Source organism: Gymnoscopelus braueri (assembly GCF_963280865.1).
Source record: "Gymnoscopelus braueri genome assembly, chromosome: 2".
Lineage (NCBI taxonomy): Eukaryota > Metazoa > Chordata > Actinopteri > Myctophiformes > Myctophidae > Gymnoscopelus > Gymnoscopelus braueri.
The window spans coordinates 16,137,706-16,152,982 of record NC_137604.1 but is presented as its reverse complement, the minus strand read 5'-3'; the positions used below and the strand labels follow the sequence as shown (position 1 = coordinate 16,152,982).

The 15,277-nt window shown below is 41.8% G+C and overlaps 2 protein-coding genes across 2 annotated transcripts in view; both read left to right on the top strand.

Annotated features, from left to right (window-relative positions):
* The window catches only part of LOC308105284 (uncharacterized protein), a gene marked incomplete at its 3' end in the record, with an annotated part of 32,311 nt that extends 28,690 nt beyond the window's left edge, over positions 1-3,621 (top strand). The window contains exons 4-5 of the mRNA XM_080455930.1: positions 2,008-2,077; positions 2,534-3,621. Coding sequence (XP_080312056.1) covers positions 2,008-2,077; positions 2,534-3,621 — 1,158 coding nt within the window. The remainder of the gene's footprint in view (positions 1-2,007; positions 2,078-2,533) is intronic.
* A 3,121-nt stretch (positions 3,622-6,742) lies between these two features.
* LOC308105167 (cilia- and flagella-associated protein 300-like) lies at positions 6,743-7,531 on the top strand (the record flags this gene model as incomplete). The annotated part of the gene is made up of 1 exon (XM_080455802.1): positions 6,743-7,531. The coding sequence occupies one exon, from the start codon at positions 6,743-6,745 to the stop codon at positions 7,529-7,531; it is 789 nt and encodes a 262-aa protein (XP_080311928.1).
* Between the last annotated feature and the right edge of the window lie 7,746 nt (positions 7,532-15,277).

Here is a 15,277-nt window from a genome sequence, read left to right as displayed (position 1 = left end):
GTCTCCACTTGTTCTGATTCAGTGGCTGTAGCCTCAGATAGAGTAGATGCATTGACATTTTCTGTAACCTGGGGTTGCACAGGTGGATTGGCGTTTTCCTGGGCGGTTTCGGTGCTTGGGTCAGACATGTTGAATGAATTTGTATGGTATAGAATGTGTGCAAATAATTAGCTTAAATTGTCTTCTTAGTAGTGCGTGTAAACTGTGTGTAAATATGACCATATGTATCCTGTGTGCACTGTGTAGAGTCCTGTATGTGGGAAACTTAGGTAGCCTTTAAAGTTAACTTCAATTTAGAACCAAAATAAGAAATAACTTTGGCAAAAATGCAGAATTAACCTTAAATGCAGATACAATATGCTTAGAAATACCTTAAATCACTTATTCTAAAAATAAGGAAATATTTTTACAACAGTGGAGTTGTCCTTTAACCTTGGTTACTTTCATGAAAACAAAAAACAAACAAAAACAAAACACATTAGTTCTCCTTTAACCTTCTTATTTTTAGGTGTAAAACCAAATGAGTTGTCTTTTAAACCTTTGTTTTAAATAAACACAAAATAAGCTTGTTACCCTTTAAACTTCTTAAACCTTTGTGAAAACACAAAACGAATTATCCTTTAACTTCTCATCATGAAATACAAAATGACTTATACTTTAAACCTTTTAGTTTGGTAAAACACAAAATTACAATCTTAACTTAAATGTCCTTTTCTTTTCCTTATTCCTATACTAAACTCTGTTCACTTGCTTATGTGAGTTTCTTCTTTCTTCTTAAAACCTTATAATGTAGCAACTGAAAATACCAGCAAATAGAATTATCCCCAAACGTGTAGGTTAAGCTAAATAAGCAGGGTTAATAGATCTGAGAACTTGTGTTGCAATGTCCAAGTTTAACCGCTTCTCAGACCACCTTAAACTTGAGGATTGTGGTAGAGAACTTCTTGGCTATAGCTTGAAACGTTGCGCTTTCAACACAGTCTATCACCGTTGCTTGCTGTGGCTATGCCAACACCTACTTTGTGGGCTTGCTTCTCTTAATGCTGGACGTTTGTTGCGTCGCACCCGCGGTGGTCGCATCGTCATCCGCGATGGTCTCGTCGTCTCGCCTACCCGTGCTGTGATGAGCAGTCGAGTTCTCACTGTAGCTCCTCGCACAACAATGATGACACAGGTCGGGTTCTTTATGAACGGGCATTTATTGCTTCAGGCATTCTCCTCATCCCTCAGTCATGCCGTGAGAACTACATGTTCACACACAAAATAATAAACAATAATCAAGACATTGCACAGTACATAACAACATACATGTAGAAATGCGCAGGTTTAGTGTCCATCAAACAACAGCGACATCAAAGCAAAATCAAAAAATAGAATACCTCGTTGGCCGCTTGTTGTGGAAAAGAGGTTCTTTGTTCTTGAGTTGCTTAAAGTCCTTAGAAAGTCCTTTTGACCGTCTGTCCTTCGTTTCAGACGTCTTTAGTAACTTTAGCAGCGCGATATAACATACACTGCAAGTTTACAGAGCTTAGTCAACCAGGTTTGTTTGCACCACCTGTCAGTAATGACATGCAATCATGCGTCAATCAATAATGGTCCGGTGTGCTACTGACAGACAGGGAACTTTGTTCCGCCCCAGAACTTTTAATCACATTATGTTTTTACATTTTTAACTTTACATGAAATCAATTATGACCCAAAATATGTATTTATATCATGAAATTATAATGAATTATGCTTTATGAACTTAATGACTATTCATTTTCTGTATTTAGCAATTTTAGTATTTTTATAGTTTGCATTTTAATAGCGGCACTTACAACCCTTACACGTCTGTAACTCAGAGAGTGTACACATGGAACCAAAGATTTGGTTCCATGTGTACACTCTCTTGAGTTATGGGGGTCTGTGGCCCCCAAACTGGGGGTCCTTGAAATCAAAACGTTTGAGAACCACTGTTATGGAGTATGGAGGCTGACCTGCTCAATGCCTTCCTTGTCCCTGCAGAGCCAGCAGACCTGTCGGAAGATGGAGTGCAAGCGTCAGGCAAAAGACGAGGGCCTGGATGACATGCCAGGTAGCCTGTTGAGTTCCTTATGTGGGAGTATACATCATTTTGTTTTCAAGGGGGTGTGCAAGTTATATTTTATTGTTTAAGTAAGTGTTAAATGGCTCTATATTTCGATGGCAGTGATTGCTATAGACTAGAGTGTGTGTTTAGTAACCCATCTCTCCAGCTCTTTAGTAAACAGAAAAATGCATTTTCATCTCGGGATATCAATTTGATCTATTCTGGGGTGAGAACTCTTCCAGAATAAACAAGTGAAAATGGAACTGATAAATGGTGGGGTTCTCTCTCCAGAAAAAAAACATTCCTGTTTACTAAAGAGTTGGAGAGATGGGGAGACACCCTCTTACTGAACAAACACTCTCTAACAAGGATTATTATTGCATTAGAGTTTGAACTTTTTAACAAAAACATCACTTTCACCACCTTTAATGCATCCTTTTTCTCTCCTACATGCTATGACAGCCAGGGACGTGATGGAGCGACAGAGTCCCTCTCGAACACTCCCAGAATGGCTGGAGGACGTGGAGACTGAAGACGTGCAGCAGCCATCTTGTTCCATGTTCACCCCAGACGCTCTTCCAGGAAACTCATCATCACCTCCCTTCACCCATATAAGGACCAACCTCTCTTCAAGTTTGCCCACGGTTTCCCGAATGCCTAAAAGTACCAGTGACCACCAGGCAAGTTCCAAGACTAAGTTTGATGCCATGGACTCGTTTTCTGATCAGATGGAGCACGGCGGCGATGTCACAGCCTCGTGGATGCGAGACGGCAACGCGGGAGTGGCGTTTCACAGAGGAGGCGGCGAACGAGGAGCAATCATGGGAGGCGTAAGAAACCTGGGGAACCGGAACACTCACGACACCGGCTACCAGCACCCTCCTCTGCCATGTATCCAGCTAACAGGGACACAGAACCCATCCAAAGACCTGATGTTTGACTGCAACGACGTTTACAACAATCGCCTCCCCGCCTACAAGAATCCTCCCGTTCCTTCGTCCATCGCCGCAGGAACGGCAGAGCCCCGCCAGCTGCAAACCTCGCCGCTTTGGTCGGGCGTGCAGCAGATGCCCGACTCGTCCCTACTCCCCCACCTGAACGCCAAACATCGATCGCCTGCCGATCAGAATCCGAACGCTCAGCGAATGACGGATCAGGACCAAGGGGCAGCCGGCGCAGTAGGGACCCAGCCACAGCAGTACCAGCCCAGTCTCCCGTACGCGTGTGCCTTCTGCACGCGTCGCTACGCCCACCTGTGCCAGTTGAGGATCCACGAGCGCGTGCACACCGGGGAGAAACCCTACCAGTGTTCCCAGTGCGGGAAGCGGTTTGGCCAGTTCTGCAGCCTGAAACGCCACCAGATGGTCCACACGGGGGAGAGACCGTACCGTTGCACCCAGTGCGGGAAGCAGTTCTCCACCTCCAACAACCTGAAGGTCCACCAAAGTGTGCACACTGGCGAGAAAAAGTTTAATTGTTCACAGTGTGGAAAGAAGTTCTCCTTCCTGAGTAATCTCATCCGGCACCAGGCCATACACACTGCCAAGTAAAACAGAATAGAGAGGGATTTTAGCTATACCATAGCATGTATTTAAACAACATAAAGAGGGTCCAAGTGATATTTCTTTGTTAAAATAGGTCTTAAATAGCTCTATATAGAGTGTTTGTTCAGTAATAGGGGTCTCCACGTCTCTCCAGCTCTTTAGTAAACAGAAAATGCATCGGGATATAATTTTTTTCAGGAGAGAACTCACACAGGATACAGAATAAACAAGTGAAATTGGTGATGAAAGTGATGAAACAAAATCAATGAGCAGACAAAATTGGAACTGGAATACAAAAATGTAAGCTGATAAATTATCTTTGTCGCTCTTCTGATTGGATCAAATTGGTCATCCCGACATGAAAATGTATTTTCTGATTACTAAAATTCTGGAGAGATGGGGAGACCCCTGTTACTGAACTAACACTGTAGCAGTGATTATTATCACAATACAGAGCTTTAACCAAAAAAGAAATAAAATAAAATCTCTACAAAAACATGTCTCTTGCACCACCTTTAATCCCTGTTTTTAATTAAATGTTTTTATAGCAGATCTACAATCTCACAACACGTCGCACCGTGACACGTTGTGAGCTTGTAGATCTGCTATTTTACCTAAAGTGATTTATGACATGCCCAACACAGGAAGGTCAGAGTTAAAGTGGTTCAAGTTAAAGTCACTGCACTGCTGCAACTAATATGACTGAAAGATTGAAATGTTTATTTGTAAAGGTTGTCAACTTGAAGGTGTGTCACATAAGAGGTTTTATATTGTTTAACAAGAAAACATGTTTTATTAGTACATTTATCACACTCAGTGCAAAATGAATTAGCATCGATGTTCCCGGACTTGCACATAATATACTGTATGCATCCAGCCTATGTAGGAAATGTTGATACTTCAAAACGTTTTTTTGAATGACTTGTCACACAACACTTCACTGAACATGTGAAACTCGGTGAAAGAGGTGCTTTTCTGCCTGCGTGAACTGATGTTGATAATGAAGCCAAAAGTTACATTTTACTGATGATGTATTTATAACAAATAATATTGTTTTAAACAGTTCCTTGTTTGTTAACTGCTATTTGTAGATATTGTTTATTTACCACTGTATTCCTAATTTGTTACGTTGTGCTTATAAGCTCAGTTTCCCCCCTTATGTCTACTACATTTCTCAACTCACTATTTTTGTTGTACCTATTGTATATTGTATTTACCAAATACATTTATCTTTGACAAATTACTTTGACATGTGTGCTCTTACTATGTATGACTGTGCTACTTTGTGTGTGTGTGTGTGTGTGTGTGTGTGTGTGTGTGTGTGTGTGTGTGTGTGTGTGTGTGTGTGTGTGTGTGTGTGTGTGTGTGTGTGTGTGTGTGTGTGTGTGTGTGTGTGCGCGCGCGTGTGTGTGTGAACCAGCATTTTTGTGGAAATAAATGGGTACAATGGGAAAATAATTGTCTTGCCGATGTCCATTTAATATGACGTGTGTGTGTGTGTGTGTGTGTGTGTGTGTGTGCAATACAACACAACACAACACAAAAGAACACATGTTTGATGATTGTGGAAGAGGTCTTAAATGCAAAGATGTATTTATTTATGTATTTATGCCACTCAGTGACTGGTATATGAACTTAGCAATGCATGTCACAAATACATCACATTAAAACAATAACATCAATTTAATTGTATCAACATATTAGGTATAGACTATTGTTTAGTTTTTTATGTAACCCATATACAGTATAGCCTATTTTAAGTTTTTCATCTAATTTTACACAGCTTTTACATCCACTAATGAGACACAAAACAGTGTTTTAGGTTGTATCAGCCAAGGCATAACATTCTGATAGATGATTGTGATGGAGAACAGAAATACACATGTTAATACAGCCAAATGGAATAACGCAAATTATCCCACTCACTGACATAAAGGACCTTCTCACTCTGTCAGAAAGGGACAGGCCATCTCCCACAACCATGCCATATAGAATGACTTTAACAGTTAGATAATGACAGGAGCTAGAGTTTAAAGCCTGACACATACATCAGGTGTTACTGGGACCTGCCATGTGCCATCAACAACCAGTTCTATGGTATACAGAAGGTGCAGGAGCCTTGGGCAAGTTCTCTGCCATGGCTTCAGAAATCTGTGAAATAAATGCATGTACTTGTGTTGAACACTAGAGGGCATAAGGACACCACACAGAGCTATGTGGAAAGTTATCAAAGGTTTTTGGTTCCTGAAATGCAGGGTTGGCCTCTGGAACAGTGGGTCTCAGTTGGTCCAATGTTCTAGACTATGAGGGCCACCTGACCTTTGGGCCTGGGCCCGACAGGCCCGTTCAAGAATCCAGCTCTGCTCATATCATTTTTTTTAATTTTTTTAATTTTTATTGTTTTCACCATTATATAATTACCACTGTCTGTGGATCATGCACTGCAACATTTCACTGTACTCACTTGCATGAGCGAGTGACAACTTCTAAAATGGGTCATCGTGTTAAAGTAGTTGTTCACCCAAAATATTACTTATTTTCTTTCAATTACACACCCCATGAAGCCTTGGATTCATGGAGATTTTTACTACTCCTTTAAATGGGACACATTATGGTTGGAATGTCATACTTTAGGCTAAAGTAGTCCTTTAATCAGTTACTTAGTACGTAGGTTTCCCAACCAAGCAAAAAGTTCATTTTGTGTCTACAGTATCACACATTGATATGTGTAGGCTGATATGTGTAGGCTACCCCAGCATTTGGTTAATTTGCTGCCTTCTGCCTACTTGTGTTGTGTGTGACACAGTTTGTTTCTGTTGTAGTGCTACTTGATCCTAAGGTAACACAGCTTTGTGGGGGAGGTGGCCTCCCACTGATTGAACCATTGGCCTGCAGCAGGTCACATGACCTGCAATGTTTACAACTGATGTCATCAGTCTTGGGCATTCGTTGCCATGGTGATACATTGTGTTGTTGAAATACAAGGGAAGCCATTACAAAGCCATGACAATTTTAAACTTTGTGGATAGCTGTACATGATTATATTTGATTTCAGCTTAGCTGTAGTACTTCAGACCTTTATGTTCAGATTTACCCACTTTTTGAAAGAAAGGAACAATACTACAAAATGGCCGAAGTGACGTGCACATTTGAGCAAAAGTTTTCTTTCACTCCTCTAGAAAAGACATTTTCCTTCCTACAAGACAAAGACACTTTACAATTATTCCTGAAATGGTCCATGTTGGGGAGGATTTCAGCCCAATGTTACAGCTTTGACCAGAAGTTCCACCCTTACAACAGCAAGGACTTTGCACAGAGTTTTTTCAAAGACCCTAACGTGGTGGCCAGCCTGAGAAAGATGGAGGCGGGAGCCTGGGTTCCTCTCGACAGTCCGGTGGTGTCCGTCGAGGTGGAGACGGTGCCGTGCACCAAAGTGTCCACGGAGCTGTTCGACCCGATCTACACCCGTGAGATCGTGAGGTCCTCTGGACATGTGCTCAAATGCTACCACGAGGTCTACTCCGACTACGACGAGCTCAGGCGGATGCTTCAGGACGAGGACAGCGAAAACTATCACGTTATTGGACGAGAGGGGCGCGTGGAGTTCCTCTTCCGCCTCTTTAAGCACTTGTGTCTGGGAGGAGAGCTCTGTCAGTATGAGGACGTCATCTCTCCCTACATTGACACCACAAAGCTCATCTACAAAGACCTTGTGAGTGTAAAGAAGGACCCGGAGACGAAGGAGATCAGTATCGTTTCCACAGTGCTCAAAGTCTGTGCTTGTGACGTGTCCGGCCGCTGTTACCCGGCGAGACAAGACCAGGAGCAAACCTTTGCCTACATGATTGTGGACCCGTTTAAACGGCATGTGTGTCTGTTCTACCATTGTTACGGGGTGGGAACCGTCACGATGTGATGCCAAGGACCACTAGGCCAATGATTCTAAAACGTTTTAATTTAAAGGACCCCAGGATATGCATTAGGCCACGTCCCTCATTTGATACCTTTTTTATTCTTTAGGACCACACTGCAATCTCCTCCGTGTTAATTTAACTCTGTACAGACCCATATTGGTCCATTTGGACCCTTGGGGGTCACTAGACCCAATGTTGAGAACCAGTGCACTAGACAATGTCAAAGGAGGGAGAATGATGTCTGGTATCAGCTTGTTTCTTAACCACTTTAACACTATATTCTTTCTTGACTCGCGTCCCCCAGGGCTCTATACTTGATCCCCTCCTTTTTTCCTTTTTATACACCAAATCTCTTCACCTACAATAGCGTTTTAACATGTTGTGAGCTTGTAAATCTATTTCTGTAGAATGTTCTCCTATTATGAAATGCCCTAACCCTAACCCAGAATAGAGACATTAGGATCCATGTGGTTCAAATATTTCTAAAATAAATAGTTTTGAGGGTTTTTTTGTTTTGTCTGACAAGAGATGGTGTAAACCGACCCAATATGGCTCACTGTATACAGACATGAGTACCATGAGCCTGTTTTTTGTGTGGTTTTGTTTGTTTGTTTAATGTCTATAAGAGTGTTTGTCCATCTGTATGTTCCCAGGGTCCTATGTTCTCCATCTCAGTGCCCATCGCTGGGATTTTCAGATTTTATTTTTTTCACACTCTGGCAGTACGATGCCAGTCTGCTTTCACCTTGCTTTTGCATGTCTGTCTTTGGAGCCAAGGGAGGGCGATGCCAGTGTGAAATTAGTTGGATCAGGGGTTCTCTAGAAAAAAGACATTCACAAATGTCTATAACTGTCTGTGTGTCCCCTTTATGACCATGTTTTGTTTGGATATCCCTGAGGTCATCAATATAACATCATAGTACTGATGTCATAAACTGGCCTCCAAGTAGATGATTGGTACTGCACTAAGTTGCTGAAACCTTGCCCAAATTTGGGATCATAAGTCATAGATATGTCATAGTCAACGACTGTCAAAGATGACTGATGTCACAAGTTGGTCACATGAACTTTATACATGAAGTATATTATTAAAACAATAATGTATTTAACTTTGGGGAATTAGAATACATTTTGAAAAAGGTGTTTGTTTTTAGTATTCACATCCTCAAAGTCAAAACTGCCTTGCTGCCGGGTCACAGTTCAATACGGAAGGCGCAATCGGAAGTTGATGTTGAGAGAGGAGAGATACTCATGGCGGAAAAACTAATAAGCAAAGCTCCCCGATCAGATGGACAGAGCGTCTCTATAATGTCAGTTTGTGCTCACTTTATCCATCAATTAACTGTTTCTCATTTGAAGTGAGGAAAAGAATAGTTTCCCAAGTAATACTTCCCATTGTAGATTATGCTGATATTGTCCATCAGAACACCACAGAATCACAGATACTAATCTCAAGGGGCGAGCAAGCTAACTGTATCTGTACGTGTGTATTGTGTATTGTGTATTGTGTATTGTGTATTGAATGCAATGTTTTACTTATGTGTATAGGACTGCCTCTAAAATAAGATGCTGCATCTCAAGGGGCTATCCTCTCAATAAATTCTGACCAAGGGTAGCTGGCGGAAGTTAATTTGGCCCAATTGGTACAGTACTGGGTGCAGTAATAGATAGTGTTGTGTATAGCAGCCGGTTAGGGGGTGCAGCAGGGGGAAAACTTGTAGATTAATACCATTTATAAGGGTTGAACTCTAGCAGCAAAGTGCAATACCCAATGAATCATGAAGCTTCAATGAGATATATGCAAGTGCATCACAATAAACATGAATTTATAGAGTTCATGTTTGGAAAATTGCATGTTAAGGCTCAGGACAAAACATACAGCTTATAACATATAACTTCTGTTATTCTCTCTATAGATGGGTTTCCGCGCGACGTCATCACAGAGCAGAGTGCGCAATCTGCGCATGCTTGGGGTAGAACGAACCGGAAGCGCCCTTCACTCTGTTGTTTTGTTCGGGATTTAGATAGGCATAATGCTGCTATTATAGGCATAATAGGCATAATGCTGCTTAATTATATACAAACAGATCCAACTTCCAACTTCAAATCATTTTTATTGAGTAAAGAAGATATTACAAACTGCATAATTTAATCTACTTTCATTAAACCCGGTGAAGACCATTTATTTTATGAATGTACAATGGCCAGAGCTGCTGCGGGTAATAGCGCCCTCTACAGGCTCATCCCTCCACTGCGCGCGCATCATCCTCTCATGTTTACAAACAGGAAACCCATCTATAAACCAATGTAGACTTTATAGATGTGATGTGATGATATATATATAATATATATATATATATATATATATATATATATATATATATATATATATATATATATATATATATATATATATATATATATATGCACCTGGTTTATCTTAAAATTACTGGTCCATCACCGATAAATGAATAGTGGGAATGATGGACATGAGCCGAGTACAGTGGGCTGTATAAGACAAGAGATAACAGCCTGCTTTTTGTTGAACTTTCAAATGTCCACAAGTAAAGTACTTCTGTTTTATCTTAACACCAGTCTTACATTCCTTCAGCATTTGCAGCAATAATGTATTGTTCCCCTGTGAACCTCTCCCTTTCACAATGTCATGATATTAGAGATGAAATTAATTGTTTTACTAATGTGTGTGTGTGGTAAAATGTGTGGTAAAATCATAAAAATGATTATAACTGTCATCATTCTGGAAATTTGTATTCATAACATCATTTGAAAATCTCTCGCTGGGTGTTAAAGTTCCAGTTAAAAACTGGATATTTATTCAGAACGAAGGAAAGGAATATCATACTGTATATTGACTGTATTAACTTTCCTGTTTTTGGACCCATCTGCTTATTTACTTCATACCGGTGGTTCTCAATACGTGGACCACAGTCCAAATTCGGACTGCACCACAGCTATTTCCGGATCAACTCTGTGGGCAAATTATACTTTTCATGATATATGTCTTATATATGTCTTTTTATGTGTCTTTGTCTCGTAGGAAGGAAAATATATATATGATATATGTTTGAATTATCTAAAAGGTCTTACCATGAGTAAAACATATACATTTTATCCACTGCATGTGGATAACACTGCTTCACTGTGTGTGATTTGGGTTGGTCCAAAACACATGTACAGTAGTAGCCCATGAGCTGTAATCTCCATGACAACGATGGGCTGACAAGTTGTTATTTGTTGGGGTCACTGAGAGTTCACAGAGCATAGAGCAGGGCACTTTACTTTCCGTTTTGCAGCAGTTAGTTGCGAGGCAGTGATGGAAGAAGTGGCTTCTCAAATTTGTTATTTGAGTAAAAGTATCAATACCACAATGTACAAATACTGTTACAAGTAAAAGTCCAGTATTCAAAATTTACTTCAGTAAAAGTAGGTTTTTCAAAAAAGGTTTTGGTATCAAAATATATTAAAAATACCAAAAGTAAAATAACTCCTTGTGCAGATTCGCAGAATGTCCCATTACCCATTTCGTAAGTTATCAAAATGTATAAAAATGTTTAGAATGGAATGCTTGTAGCTGAGCTACAAGCATACAAAGCGTTGCGATGCAAAGCATTGGGAGCTTGTAGATTTGCCATTTATTTCAAATAGCCAAAGTATATATAGGGCTGAAGTGGTTAATGTATGTTTTGTAATAATAATAAAATCTACAAAGTAACTAGTAACTAGAGTTTTCAAATAGTGGAGTAAAAGTACAATATTTGGCTCTGAAATGCAGAGGAGTCGAAGTAAAAGTAAGCAATTCAAAGAGGAATGGACTGAAAGATGCATTCATCAAGAGTGGCAGTGATCACGTTTGACACACACACACACACACACACACACACACACACACACACACACACACACACACACACACACACACACACACACACACACACACACACACACACACACACACACACACACACACACACACATTTTAACCATTTATTTATGTCCACATAAAGGATAATACATACAGGGACACAAATATTATAGGTGCAGTAGGGTTACATTCACACAATCATGGCATATGTTTTCATGATACAATAGGCATGTCACTCAGTACTCTACGGGTATAAGTAACAGTCGCCATATATGGCGACTGCCAATTATAGCAGAGACAGCACAATACTTTGCCAGCCTTTTTGCCTCCTTTTTGGGCATCTTAAGTTGTTGAAGCCCTCTAACAACTAGTCTGTGGGTATGTCCCAGGCTGCCGAATATAAAAACAAATAGTCTGCACCTATAACCTAGCTCTGAGATGGTATGTAGGAGTGGTTGGTATTTAATGACCTTGGTCATAAAGGCCTCCACTAGGCTAAGGTCAAAGGTGCATGCTATCTCTAACACGGACACTTCCCTGGACTCTTCATCAACCACAACAACATCTGGTGTATTAGCTGTCAAAGATGTAAAGATGTCTGGGTTATCACAGAGATGGAACATGGATGAAATGACACGGGAATGTTTGTACATTCTCACTGTGTAGATGCATGATATTTTGATATGTCCTTCGCTATGAGCTCCACACATCGTGACGTGCTATGTACATCCCTTTGTATGCATAACAGCCATTCAAGATGTGCGACAGTGTTTCAGTGATCTGTTCTGTGGTGTGGTGCATGCAATGAGGAACCTGAGTGCTGGGGAACCAGATGGATAGGTTGAGTCTGGTGGGAAGGACTTGTAGTCTGACTTTAACTGTGAATGTGGTGATGTCCTCATTGAGTGCAGTGTTCTTAAGAAATGAGTGTGAAACAGAGTGATCAGCATAGGGAAGAGTTTCCCTTGTAGTTTTAGTCCAGTCCAGTGTTGTTGTTGTTGATGTTGTGTAGATCCATGAGGACTCGTCTGGCACCTGCAGCTGTTAGCAGGTGACTGTCACCAGCAAAGGTGACTGTTGCCCTGACCTGGATAAGGGGGTCAGTTATAATGTCCTCTGAGACCCTCACAGTCCCAGAGTCAGACCGCACCCACTCTAAGGACACTCCAGTGCGGGTGCAGAGGTCGTTCAGATCTGGCCAATCTGACCAGACCCCAAAACCAGTGGAACGGGTGTCAAGTTTCCCACTGGGTTTCCTCCTAAATCCAAGAAAGTGTGGCTCTGACTCCCTGGCCAGTGGGACCTTACGCCTCCTTAGGTCCAGAAACAGGGAGGATCGAGCCAGCTCCCTAACATCCTTGTCGTCGTTGTTCAGCATTTTGAGGAGGTGGGAATTCCTCATGCTGGTGTAGATCCATTCCACGTTTGGCACCCCGAGCCCTCCCTCCCACTGTGGATGATAGATGATGTCACGGGTGCTGTGTGAGTTGAGTCCAAACCATTTTCGCACCAGGCTCACTGTTTTGTTATTCATCTCACACAGTTCCAACTTCATAGTCAGAGGCAGTGGACATCTGTCAATCAGGTCCAGCCGAGATGTAAAATCAGACAAGATGTTGTTGACCTGCTCCTTCCATTCTCCTGCGATGTCGATTTTATGTCCAAGGTAGTTGTATATCTCATGGAGAGCGTACACACGCAGGGGTTCCGATGCTATGGTGAACACTGGGGGTGTGTCAGTTCTTGAATGGTACCACCTGTTCCCTCCACTCCTCCTCTAATACAAGACAGCACATTTTGTGTTCTTAACCTCTAGGCCTGACCATTCTAAAAAAAGGTCTGTCCTGGAGAGCATGTTCTTTATTGTGCTCTCTTCCCTAGAGGCTAATAAAATATCATCCGCGTAGCCCTGTACCGGGTTGGGGGAGATTACACCATGGGGGGCACACTGACACATCCACTTTATCCACTGATTGGTGGCAATTATAAAATTAACTGCGCTCCATGTACAGCCAGTTTTAATGCCTATCTGTAGAGGTGTTGGCTGGGTTCGCTCTTTTCCACAGATTACTTGTATAAAGGAGCCCTTGTACACATTTTTCACAATATCAATAAATATCTGGGGCAGCTGTATTTCCTCCAGTGATTTAATCATGACATTGTGACTTAATGTCCCAAAAGCATCTCTGAATGAAGGAGCACACAGTACAGTTTACAAGACTCATGCTTAAAGTCATCTATCCCCGTTTTAAGGCTAAAAACATGTTCGTTCATACCCTGCCTGTTGATATAAGCCTTCTGCTTGGTGGACAATATGTTAGCATCCACCATGGGAGGACTCTGGCAAGTATGCACTTCATGAATACCTTGTAGATGGTAGGCAGGAGAGATATATCTATCCATGATGTTAAATCCTCGGGGATATTGTCCTTTTTGGGGATACGGTGGATTAATGCTCCCTTCCATGTATCTGGTACTCTTCTGTTTTCCAGACAGACATTAAAGATTGGTGTTAAAATCTGACATGACTGTGTGGTTTTAAGGGTCTCATATGTCACCCCATCTATGCCACTGGCTTTACAGTTTAGGGAGGCCATGTAAAACAGCCTGTACCTCTTCAACTGTAAAGTGCTCTGTGTTAGGTAGGAATGTAGGTTCAGGTGGTGGCACATCCCTGTGCCAAGGGGGGGGGGGGGGAGTGGGAGATCACCATTATGCCCGTGATTTTTACATTTATTGTCATAAAAAGACTGTATGACTGCAATGTCACTGGGGCTGGGGGGCGGGTTGGGGTACTCACTGTTGTCAAGATCACCTGGATCGCCTTTGATCTCCCGTTCTGCCAGAGCTCAGACAGTTTGTCCCTGCTGACTTTACGCCCCCTGGTGGAACCGGGGCGCGCTGCTGTCTGTAGTGACGGCAGGACAGTGTCACGCAGGGAGCACAGCTGGAGGTGGATCCAGTCAGCTGTTGATGTAGCTGTCAAAGTTTCGGGATATGGATACAACCGTGGGAACTTCTTAAGAACTCTTGCCATGTATTTCAGAAGTTTTATTCCAAAAGCTGTACCACTGTGGCTCTGAGCTGTGAATACTATACGTTCTTGAAGAATATTCCATTAAGAATTGTAGCGAGTTTAATCCACTTTCGCGGATCGCCAGAGGAAACAAAGTTCCTAGTCTCGCATGGCCGCTTGGTGTAACCATACTACCGGGCCCTTAAGCCAGAGACTGTATGTGAAATGTCATGTTATTGACTTTGCATTAAAGGGCTTGGTCATTCAAGTCAACAACTGAAGGGTTAGCCTAAATATTAACTTAGTAGATGACATCACGAGAAAGAAACTAGCATGATAGCTTTTGTGAGTGCTTAAATGCTGCCAGTTTACCGATAGGACTTTATGGGGCATGCAAAAGCCAAGTGCAAAACAGCATTGCAATCTCTAAAATCCTGTTGAGGTGCAGGTGTGTTAATATGGTGTTGGAGTTCTGTGCATCTCTGTCTAGATGCATGTGCGCTGTAGATCCTCTTGCAGATGAAAATAGTTATTGTGATGACTGCAAGTCTGTGACCAGGGGCCCATTGTTTCATATTCCACCTATGGCTGCATGGTCAGTGAATGGCTATAACTCAACCTCACGAAGGTGAAAATAGCATTTCATTTCATGAACATCTATTTTCTCTTCTTCGCTGTAAGATGCTGTTCTGTTGAGGCCACAGACCATGTCTTCCTGTCTTCACATGCTTTATCTTAGTTTACCTCAGTTGAATGTAAACCACTGTGACCACACAGCACTGAGAACTGAAACAGAGAGCAGAACACACACACGCACACACACACACACACACACACACACACACACAC